At 44.7% G+C, this 12,118-nt stretch overlaps 2 gene segments (V, D, J or C); both read right to left on the reverse strand.

Moving 5' to 3' along the window:
* Nucleotides 1-838: 838 nt before the first annotated feature.
* On the reverse strand, nucleotides 839-1,403 carry LOC131483380 (T cell receptor beta variable 5-1-like). The segment is given in 2 exon segments: nucleotides 839-1,171; nucleotides 1,294-1,403. Coding segments are annotated over 2 exon segments (357 nt in total).
* A 9,490-nt stretch (nucleotides 1,404-10,893) lies between these two features.
* LOC131483379 (T cell receptor beta variable 5-1-like) lies at nucleotides 10,894-11,579 on the reverse strand. The segment is given in 2 exon segments: nucleotides 10,894-11,370; nucleotides 11,493-11,579. Coding segments are annotated over 2 exon segments (357 nt in total).
* Between the last annotated feature and the right edge of the window lie 539 nt (nucleotides 11,580-12,118).

Consider the following 12,118-nt stretch of genomic DNA (forward strand, 5'->3'; position numbering starts at 1 on the left):
AGCCCTTATGAGTGCTGAGGCCCAAGCAATGGGCCATTTTCTTCTGCTTTCCCAGCTCATATACAGAACACTTGATCAGAAGTGGACCATCAGGGATATAAACCTGCACCCATGGATGTTACCAGTGCTGCAGATAAAACATTAACTGGCCCCCACTTTCACCACTTCTGCCAGCTTCTGTAGTCTAGAATTTAAAGCAAAATCTTTACAAACTAGTGGTGTCTTTTCACTCTGTTCCTACATTACTCATTCAAATACCCTTTTCTAATTTATGTCATTATTCACGACCCTATATATGTTCTTTGCCTAAACAGTTCTCTCTGGCATCTGGTCTTCAAAAGTTTGGCAGCACATTTTCCAGCTATAAGGGATCATTTACTCTGTTTACTTAAAGTTTCTGACAGCTGGAACACCTTCCTCATGCAGCTAGGGCTACTCAGCTCCCGGTCAGAATTTTACAAATTGTCATGCCTCTCCCTCAAATCTATAATGAGCAACTCTATGATTTTAAAACCATTTCACATTATTTGAAGGTAAGCATGAGCTAAACTTGAAATTCTCTGCACTACAAAAGAGGGATCTCAGCTATTAAACCATACATTCCTATTCAACCCCCTAGTACACAGCATTAGTTATAGAAGGGCATTTTTGGAGCACCCTTTGTGAAGGAGCTGTGAGCTTTGAAAACATGCAGTTAATCTTTTTGGTCCTAAACCTGAATAGCAGGAATGTTCCAAGTGTCACACTTCAGAACAGTGACATCAGTTTTTCTGTGCCCTGCAGGGTCCAGGCACACACAGCTGTGTCAACTCTGAATCTGCTCCACTGTGGTGAAGGAGGTTTGTGCACAGCAGGCTGGGGACTCAGAATGGCTGTGTCAAGCTGCTGGCACAGAGATACACAGCCGAGTCCTCCAGCTCCAGGGCACTCACACTCAGCTCAGAGCGATAGTCACTGAACTGGTGAGCTGAGAACCGGTCTGGGACATTGCCTTTTGCACTCTGTGATTCTCTGTAATAGTCAAAGAAGAACTGCAGGCCCTGGTCCAGAGTCTGTTGGTACCACAACACACGGTTGTGCCCTGAGTCAGGGGTGCAATTCAGTGTCACCTGTTGCCCTCTTGCTTTAATCAGCTGTCTTGGCGTTTGTTTGACTTCAGCCTCCACTGGCCCTGTGGGAAAAGCAGATGGAGATGAGCTAGGAGACAGGCTTGGGGTGCTCCTCTGAAGAAAGGTTACTGTTGAGGATGCAGCATGCTTGGCATGGGCTGCTCTTCTTCTGTACGTGACTCACCTGCTCCTAGGAGACAGAGCATCATCCAGGGAAAGAGCCTGGAGTCCATGGTACAGTGGAAGAAGCAGTGTTTTCTGTTTTCCGTCCTTGGGGCTTGTCCTCTTGGGTGAGAGCTGAGTTCTCACACTGTTTTTCCTGATTGGGGGACTACCCTGTGTTGTTATCGTCCTGATGTCATCATCTTTCACACCTCCTGAGGCTTAGTGCTCCCTACACCTCTGCCCTCCTTCCTCCCCTCCTGCTGCTTGCAATGCTTTCTGCTCAACTCTCACACTCCCTTGTTAGATTAGCATGCTTAGTTATTGTGATTAAATTCCATGTACTGGCCCTGCGTGATGCTGCGTTCAAATCACTTTTTCTCTTTCTGTTTTCCTCTTTCTGATAGCCTTCCCTGCTTTACCTGTTATTAACCATGATGCAAAATCACAAAGATGACTCTGTTGTTCCAATCAAGGTCTTTTTTTCTGAAACTCATTAAAGCAAAGATTCTCCTGAAACAACTACATAATTTTGTTGTTTCAGATACAGGATGAGCCAGTTATGGATTGCTTTGCCTTTGATAGTTCATGTTCATCCCTCTAGACCCAGCCTTCTTCAGTGGTTACCCTCATGGAATCCATAAATGGGTTCACTTTGTCTTCACCTCACCACTGATCTCAGCTTAGAGCAGAGAGTAACAAGGAATTAGATGGAAATATGGAAATCAACTCTCCTGTTTTTGTCTATTTCTTCTCATTTCTTAATGATTTGTATTTCACATCTACTTTTCTCTAGCCAAAGTCACAGCAGGCCTTCTCCCAAAGCTTCACCCAACTACACAGGCACCATAACCTCTGATCATTATTTAAGTCCCAATGTGAGTAAGAGCTACTTCCTTGTACAACTTTTAATTGCCGTGTGTCTGGAAAAATATTGTTACTCTCCCATCTCAGTTCTGCCAGAAACTCTATAGACTTCAAAGCTGAATATGTGTTTTGGATGAAGTATTTTGCTTTTTAAAAAATAGCCCAAGGTGCAGTGCTATGGCTCAATTGCTTCATGCTCAGTCTTGTAGCACCAGCACTCTGTGTGTGTTTGTTTCCTGGCTGCTTCATACTCAATTCAGCCCTCAGCTTGTGGCAGGGGGAAGCAGAGGCAGATCCAAGTCCTTGGTATCCTGGGTATCCTCGGTATCCCAGGGGTACTTAGAAGAAATTTCTACCTCATAGTTTCAATTTGGCTCAGCTCAGGGCATTTCTGCCAGTTAAGGGAGTGAACCAGAACATGAAAGACCTTTCTCTGTCACTCCTCTCTGTAAATCTGACTTTCAAAAAAAAAATAATAAGCACATATTTTAAAAAACAAAAATACGACTCAGGAATTTAGACACTAAAGAGGATCTTACAAGAATCATGCTGCATCCTCCTCCTGTCCTTCACAGGAAGAATATACAGCGCCACGTAGTTCATTCCAGATGCCCTTGCCAGGACACATGCTCCAACATCATACGTTACGCCCCCTACTGGCCCTAAAGAACAGGGGAAAAGCATCATTGCCAAAAAAGGAATGGTTATGACAGAATCAGGGGAGACAGAGAGAGACAGAGGGGGGGGGGAATGTTTAGATCATGATTTTATAAGTGATGAGAACAATAAGTAAGACAGCACTAATGTGACACAACAGAAAGTAAACACTGTCAACCATGAAGGCAAACACTTGATTTAAACTTCAGTTCATCAAGAGGCAATAAAAAGAAAGTGAGCCAAGCATTCTGAGAAGAGAAAACTCATAATTTAAATGTCAAAAGACTCCCAATGGGATGGACATTCGGTGTAGTACTTAGCACCTCCTTGGAGACTGAGTGCCAGGCTTTCTAGCTCCAGCTTGGCACAAAGTGAGCCAAAGACCATGAAGTATTGGTTAAACTTCCATATGTTCACAAAATCTTGGATCTCACTTCACGATCAGATTCCAACAGCACAGGATCCCCCCATTCTATAACCCTGTACTTACAGCAGCACAATCTACATTAGCAAAGAAATGGAAACAACACAGATGCCGGTCAAAGTGGAGTGGTAAAGGCTCTGTAGCACATCTACTCATGGAATACTACTCAGGCAACGAAAGAAGGAAATTCTACGATTTGCAACCAAATGGTGTCAACTATAATTCATTATGCTCAGAGAAATAAGTCAATCGCAAAAGAACAAATACCATATGTTCTCCCTGATATAGAACAACCTCCTTGCCAAACACAAGATCAATAGCCCCTTCAATATTGTTTTCACTACATCTCATGAATTTTGATATTTTGTTATTGTTTTTTCAAAATGGTGTTTTTTCTCGTTACTGAATTATACACTGACTCAGATTATACAGTAGCATCCTTTTCTTCAAGAATGTTACTGATTTTCATTTTTTCAGTAACTCTTTGGTCATTCAGTTTCATGTTATTTAACTTCATGTGTTTATAAAGTTCCTATTTTTCATCCTATTGTTGATTTTGTTTTACAGCTTTTAAAATAAGGGGATGTATAATAACTGCCAAATTGTGACTATCATATGAAGATGTGAAGCTATAATGCAGCATGAATTTCCAGTTACAAATTTAAAAATTGACTCCCAATGAAACTGTTAAATATAACTTGACAATAGGGTGCTGGGCTCATGGTCATTGTCCTCACCTGTAATGTCATTGCATGCTTAAACAGTCCTGTCAGAAACTGTGGATCTCATTAAAGCATAGAAGGACGTCCTACCTCTTAAACATCTGGATAGTTTAGTTACAACTGAAAATGGCAACACCTGCCAAATATGGGCTCCAAGCCCATCTGCTTAACCCCTTCACATCCTCTGCTCTCCTAGTTTCTTGTCCAACACCTCAGTCCCTCTGGCATTGCAGCGCCATCTTGTGACGAAGAAGTGAAGTCCATCCCTGCTTCTCCTACACCTTTCCTAAGGTTGCTGGAACTACGCAGATAATAACATTATCTTCAGAATGTGGCCAAATTTGGGAATAATAAAGTAAAATGGAATATGATCAAGATATTCTATAACCAACAAACAACTGCGGATCAATATCTAATGGAAAATAAATTTGAATGGAAGTCAGGATTGGCAAAAGCATTGTGCAATAGATGAGCAATGTGTATGATACAGGTCTGTTGTTGTGAGTAGCAGGAGGGAAGAAATTATTCTTGAGCAAGCAGAAGAGACAAGGTTGATCATATGAACCTTATTACTGGCAGTGCTGTGTCCATCAGTTGCTGCCACAGGGTCAGCAAATGCCTAAGATCGGGTAGGAAGATATTGCTGAGTCCGAGCTGCAGATGAACTGCACCGTGGGCAGCAGACCACAGGCTCCAGCACTCGGAGCTTCCAGAGGATGCACCCCAGCAGTGCAGGGGCCGAGTGCTGCTCACTCTGTGCACAATGGCAGCATGTGCAGCTGCAGAAGCCCCAGGGGCTTTGGAGGACTGCCTGTGCCCACCCTGCACGTGGGGCTGACGTCTGTTCTATATCCCTTTGTGTTGAGCTGACATGGGGACCCCAGTTTTCCAGGGAGGATGATTGTTCCCAGCCAGCACACCAACTGGCAGAGAGGCAGGAGTTTGTCTTGGTCACTTTCTGCCAAAGGATGGCTGAGTTCCAAACCTGCTTCTCTGTCTTGAGTGAAAAGATAAAAAACCACCCTCTCTTTCAGGTCCCTAGGAGCTGCCAGGAGACAGATGGATGAGGTTTGTGAGCAGGAGGGAGGTGGCAGTGCCACGCTGTGGCTAAGCTGCTGGCACAGAGGTACACAGCCGAGTCCCCAGGTTCTGCAGGTTGGATGTTCAGGGTGGAGGAAGATCCCTCGGGCCTCTTAGCCAAGAAGCGCTCCCCAGGCATGCCTGACTCATCAAGTACTTGTTTACGGTTGAAGGAAATCATGAACTGCAGACCTTGTCCTGGGTTCTGTCGGTACCAATATAGACTAGCATGACCAGACTCTGGGTCACAACTGAGAGTGACGTTCTGTCCCCTCCTTGTGATCCTGTGCCTGGGGTCCTGGGAGACTCCAGCGTCTGTGTGGTCTGTGGAGACAGAATTCGGACACAGAAGAAAGCAGTTGTATTTGTCATCCACATACACTCACATGTGTGCAATATAATACACACAGATATGTGCCCAACAACATGCAGACACGCATGGGCGCACACAATGCACAAACCGTGAAACCGCATCATGTCTGAGGACTCACCTACCCCCAGGAGACAGAGGACAGCCCAGCAGAGCAGCCTGGTGCCCATGGCAAGAAAGGCTGAGATGGCAGGCTCCACTAGGTCAGGGTCCTTGTGGCCAGGAAGAGAAGGGGAGGATGGGCATCCTTGTTCCCACACAGTGGTTTGCAGGTGACATCACTTCCTCTGGTCACATCCCAATACCTCAGGAACACAGGACTCACTTGATGTGATGGTTTGAGGTCTGATTTAAATCTTTGCTCCTTTTCTTTATGAGTATCAGTATTTTACTTCACTGATGTTCCTATACAAGGGTCATAATTTGCCTCTCTAGTTTTTTGTTCTCTGGGGACAATCACTGCTCCTTCCACAGTGTGGCAGAGATACTTTATTATGGCATACAAAGAGCGAAATCGTTCTCCCATTCAAGGAGTAGGATTTCCTCTAAACACGCCTGTTCCAGTTGACGTTTTCATTTTTTCCCAGCACACGTGCCCTAATTGTCCATCAACTTCAGCTAATTATTTGCAGATCATATTTTATTCTGGGATCATTCTGTTTTTTAAAGTTCAATCTTAACAGGTTCTCTCAAAGGCAAACTCAGAGCTGTATTTCATGTATATTACTTACAACATTATTTAAGATTCAATATCATTCTTTTTTTTTAAAGATTTATTTTTATAACAAAGTCACATATACAGAGAGAGGAGGAGAGACAGAGGAAGATCTTCCATCCGATGTTTCACTCCCCAAGTGAGCCACAACGGGCCGGTGCTGCGCCAATCCAATGCTGGGAACCTGGAACCTCCTCCAGGTCTCCCACACGGGTGCAGGGTCCCAATGCATTGGGCCGTCCTCAACTGCTTTCCCAGACCACAAGCAAGGAGCTGGATGGGAAGTGGAGCTGCCGGGATTAGAACCGGCGCCAATATGGGATCCTGGTGCATTCAAGGCGAGGACTTTAGCCGCTAGGCCACGCCGCTGGGCCCCAATATCATTCTTATGTGGATACTGACTGTAGTTTTTAGTTAATGGATATTTTTATCCCCATTTCTGATGTTTACTGAGTGCTCACCCCACATCTTGGAGAGTTCTTTATCTTTGCATTGTGACTGCTTTTAAAGCCTCTATTTTCTCATTGAATTCCTGTGATTTCAGTGCGACATCCTCTACTTGAATCAAATCTCAATATTTAATACAGGAGACTTAGGTCTTTAATCACCTCTAGAAACTTGTGGAATAATGTAAGATCACCAATTATTTACTTTTCTTAAATATTGATGACGTGTAACTCACACATAAAGATACAAAATAAAATGTGGAGTACATTCTAGTACAACAGAGGCCTCCTTCTTCACCTTTCCTGCAGTGAACTTTCCTTTCCTTGTGCAGGTATCTGCTGTACTGCATTCCAGGTAACTAATTCATATTTATGTTTGATAGCAACAAAATGTTCTTTAATCACATCTAATCTATTATTTAATTTACCAGTTTTCCCCCAGTGAGTATATTATTCATACTATCTCTTTTTGCATCCTGTCATGCATTCATTTCTTTTATTTTTGTCATTAAATTTGAAATTTTCAAACTATCCCAGTGTTAGATTTACAATGAACTTCTGATTATATGTTCCTTTTTAATCATACCATTGCCACGAATTAGACCTCATAATGTTATGCAGTAAAGACATTCAAAATATATATAAGTATATCCTTGTTTCCAATCCAAATCTTATAAGAAAAATGCCTTAGTAATCTGGATCCAGGATAAATTTTTTTATTTTTTTTCAAACATTTATTTTACATATTTGCAAGATGGATTTGAACAGAGTGTGAGTAGAAGCAGATAGTAAGAGAGATCTTCCATCCGTTGTTCACTGCCAAATGCTTCCACCGGCTGAGACTGGGCAGGGCGGCACACTAGAACAAAGAGCTTCATCACATCTCCTACAGGAGCTCATGGCTGAAACATTTGAGCTGCCCCTCCCTGCCTTCTCAGGCACACTAAGGAAATACATCAGAAATGCAGAATTTGAACAGGCATCATAAGGGGTGTGAGCCAAGCATCCAGTGCCGTAATTCGCTCTGCCACAGTGCTGGTCCCAGAGAACTTCTTTTAAGCAGGATTGAGGTAGTTCTGCAGAAGAAGTCTGCAGCAACAGGATATCACTTAATTCACAAATACAGTTTAATCTTCTTCATGCCATAACTGAAAAGAAACAATGATCCAGAGCAGAAATAATAGCCAGCTTCCTGAGAACTTACTTGAATCACTTTATAGAATTCTTCCTGGAAAATACAAGTAGTCCATACATTGTGATCAACAGAATCAAACTTCTTGCATCCAGAGCAGCTACTGACAAAATCAAGGCTTGCTTTAGAATTTTAAACCAGTAGGACAGATGTCCTGATGTATTTCCTCCAGAATTCTAACAAGAGGATAAAATGGTTTCACCAAGCTGATTCTGAATTCAAATGAATGCCATAAAGAGAAAGGCATAATTAGTCAAAGCAAAAGTGATTGGGCTAGTTAAAAGGCAAAGGTGACAGGGAAGATGTTTGGTGTAGCAGTTCAATATTTGTTTAACATTCCTGCCTTCCTGTCAGAGTCCCTGGGTCCCTGCACTGCTTCCGATCCTGCTTCCTGCTCATGCATCCCCTTGCAAGCAGCAGGTGGTGGCCAAAGGGGTTGGATCCATGCCACCTGTGTGGGAGCCCAAGGCCTAGTCTCCTACTTTGGCCTGGCCCACCCTTGTTTACTGAAGGCATTCTGGAGTGAACCAATAGAGACAAGAACTCCAGCTTTGTGCTGTGGCAATACTATTTGAGAATGCTAAACATGTTTTGCATGTTTCGAATGTCAGTTCCAGATTGAGCTGCCTCTGCTGCAATCCACTTTCCTGACTATTGTGTCTGGGAAAGCAACAAAAGAGGTCCTACCATCCACATGGGAGAAATGGGTACACTTCCAACCTCTGGTTTCAGCTAGGATCGTCCCCGCTTTTTGTGGACCATTGAGGAGCAGCCAAGAAATATGTTTCTCCATCTGCCTCTATCTATCTATGTTTCTGCTTCTCTTTGCCTGTCACTATCAACTTCAATATTTTTTAATATGAGCCACTGATAATCATAATCAGGCAGTAATCATCAGAAAGATTCAAATTATACTAAATTCTCTGGGTGAGCAGCACATTACACATGAAGTTCATAAGAAGGATATTGACATTGGCAGTGAGGAAGACGAGTGTATCCCAAAGGTGATTTGGCTGAGGTCAAAGGGCTGGGGAACATCCACATGCCAGGCAGGGGAAACACTTTGAAGTCTTTGTAACAGCAAGGAGTGAAGTTTAGAGGAGGGGCTGTCAGCATTGCAGACTTAGGAAAGGATGGGGGCAATGGGGTAGAACAGCCACACAGACCAGGTGAGCAACAGCAGACCCCATCTGAGGGTTGGTCCTGGATGGGACTCCTGGAGAAAGAGGGATTCCTTGGTGTTCATGGAGACAGAGTCCTGGATGTACTGGAATTACAGATCTTGATTCACTTTAGTGTGTGCAGACTCAGGCCAGTGGGGGAAAAGGAAAGCTGCAGAGGCAGAAATACTTTCACTCCATTCTGAGAATCCAGAGCAAGACCAGGGCACTAGAATGGTGACATTGAGACCAGTACTGAGTACATGCCTGGGCAATCCTGCCTGTGGATACACCATGGCACAGACTGGGGCTCTCACTGCTCTGCAGACTGCTTAACCGTCAGGGTCCCTGTGCTGGAAACTGTGATAACGGTGTTTTGAGGTCTGTGAGAGCAGAGCCTGAAACATGTTTGTGTGCAGAGAGGAGGTGGTTGTGCAGCGCTGTGTATAACTACTGGCACAGAAGTACATAGCAGTCTGTGCGGAGACAGCTGACTCCACGGTGAGCAGGAAGTTCTCTGTGCTTGGTCGAGACACCTTATACCCATCAGGGACTTCTCCTTTCTCAGTGGTGCCAACATCAAATGAGTAATGAATCAGCTTCAGACCCATTCCTGGGTCCTGGCGGTACCAGTACATGTAGTCGTGTTTCAGATTCTGGTAACATGTTATTGTCAGTCTCTGTCCTGCCTTTAGGATCTGGAACGTGGGGCTCTGAGTGACACCCGCATGTGCTGCACCTGTAGAGGAGAAAAGCATTAATATTGTAGCCCCAGTGCAAGGGCTTGGCACCAGGACCTTGAGAGCCCTTCCCTGCCTTACCTGCAAGCAGGAGACAAAACGCCCCCCAGAACAGGAGGCTGACACTCATGGTGGGAGAGGGCAGGACAACCAGGCCTTCTGATCTAAATATTGGCAAAGGGAGAACAGAACATGTGACTGAGTCATTCTGAGACTGCCCTCACAATGCCTGGGACCCTGAGCCTTCTGTCAGCAGAGGACACACCCCTTTCCCAAGAAGGAAGAAAAGCAACATGTACAAGTGTGTAAAAGTGAAGAGTCCAGAACAGGAAGCATTTATGTGAACTGACTTAAGTTTTACAAATGCTCCTTACATTGTTGTGCATCAGTTTATAACTCCTTGTATGTGGTTGTTTCTGTGATGAATTATTCCCTTATTAATCCACTGTGGGTTTTTTTTTTTTTTTTTTTGCCTAAGTATTTCTTTAACCTAGACTGCTTTCTTTCTTTAACTATTTAATTTATTTTTTATTTGAATGGCAGGCTTACAGAGAGCAAGAGTGAAAGATGGAGAAATATTCCCCATCCACCAGTTCACTCTCTAAATGGCCCAGCCAGAGCTGAGCTGTTGCAAAGCCAGAAGTGGCAACCCCTGGGTCTCCCACATGTCAGTGAAGGCCCAAGACATGGTCATTGTCTCCTGCTTTCCTAGTTCACAGGCAGAGAGCTCCATCAGAAACGGAGCATTGGGAATACAAACCTTCAGCCTTTGGGTTACCTGTGCTGCAGGCGGAACATGAGTCTGCCCCAACCCCCTCCACTCTGCCAACCCCTGTAGTCTAGAATTCTAAGGAAAATCCTTAGAAGCTAGTGGTGTTTCTTCACTCTGTACCCAAATTACTCATTTATCTGACAGCTGGAACACCTACGCCATGTAGCTAGGGCTCCTCGACTCCCACTCAGGTGTTTGCTCCCCAGGTGTGGTGCTTCAGCGGGGGAATCGCCTTCCATTGGAGATAGGCGCTTTTGGCAGTTGGCGGCTGTTCAGTCTGCAGATTACTGTCAATGCAAAGGTGCACAGATACTATAACAATGAGGGGAGATGTGACAGGCTGCAGAGAAAAGCAGGTGCCTTTTCCATGGGGAACATATTCTATGTAGGATGTCTGGCATTAATAAATGTGTATACACACACACACACACATATATATATATACTCATTCATTTTGTAGGAAATTCAATGATTAGTTGCTAGATTTTGACTCTTGGTCTTGTGATCCTACACTTAACTGGCAAGATTGTTTTCAGTATCACATATCAGAACACAGACACCGATTTTCTTGCCCCCTGCAAGGGCCCAGGTTCTCACAGCTGTGTCACTCTGCGGGAAGGAGGTTTGTGCACAGCAGGCTGGGGACTCAGAATGGCTGTGCCAAGCTGCTGGCACAGAGATACACAGCCGAGTCCTCCAGCTCCAGGGCACTCACACTCAGCTCAGAGCGATAGTCACTGAACTGGTGAGCTGAGAACCGGTCTGGGACATTGCCTTTTGCGCTCTGTGACTCCAAGTAATACTCAAAGAAGAACTGCAGGCCCTGGTCCAGAGTCTGTTGGTACCACAACACACGGTTGTGCCCTGAGTCAGGGGTGCAATTCAGTGTCACCTGTTGCCCTCTTGCTTTAATCAGCTGTCTTGGCGTTTGTTTGACTTCAGCCTCCACTGGCCCTGTGGGAAAAGCAGATGGAGATGAGCTAGGAGACAGGCTTGGGGTGCTCCTCTGAAGGAAGGTTATTGTTGAGGATGCAGCATGCTTGGCATGGGCTGCTCTTCTTCTCCACATGACTCACCTGCTCCCAGGAGACAGAGCATCATCCAGGGAAAGAGCCTGGAGTCCATGGTACAGTGGAAGAAGCAGTGTTTTCTGTTTTCCGTCCTTGGGGGCTTGTCCTCTTGGGTGAGAGCTGAGTTCTCACACTGTTTTTCCTGATTGGGGGACTACCCTGTGTTGTTATCGTCCTGATGTCATCATCTTTCATGCCTCCTGACATCTAGTGCTCCACCGCTTTATTCTGCTGCTGCTGCTTGCCATGCTTTCTGCTCCAGTCTCTGACTTCCTTCCTGATTAGACTAATGTGATTAGTTAATGTGATTAAATCCCGCTGTACCAGCTATGCATGATGCTGGGTTCAAGGTAATTTTTCTCTCTCTGATTTTCTAACAGCATCCCATGTTTTTCCCTTTATTAAAAATGATGCAGAGTTACCAAGATGGAGTTCATTGCTGAGGTCAAAATATCTCTTGGGCAAGGTACTTTGCCTTTAATAATAGCACAAGGTGGTCTGGTGCCATGACTCAACTGGCTATCCTCTACCTTGGAAGACTGGCATCCTTATGGGCACCAGTTCACTTCCTGTTTGTTCCATTTTCCCCATCTAACTCCTGGCCCGTGGCCTGGGAAAGCAGGGTCCAAAAC

Source organism: Ochotona princeps, chromosome 25 (assembly GCF_030435755.1).
Source record: "Ochotona princeps isolate mOchPri1 chromosome 25, mOchPri1.hap1, whole genome shotgun sequence".
Classification (NCBI taxonomy): Eukaryota; Metazoa; Chordata; class Mammalia; order Lagomorpha; family Ochotonidae; genus Ochotona; species Ochotona princeps.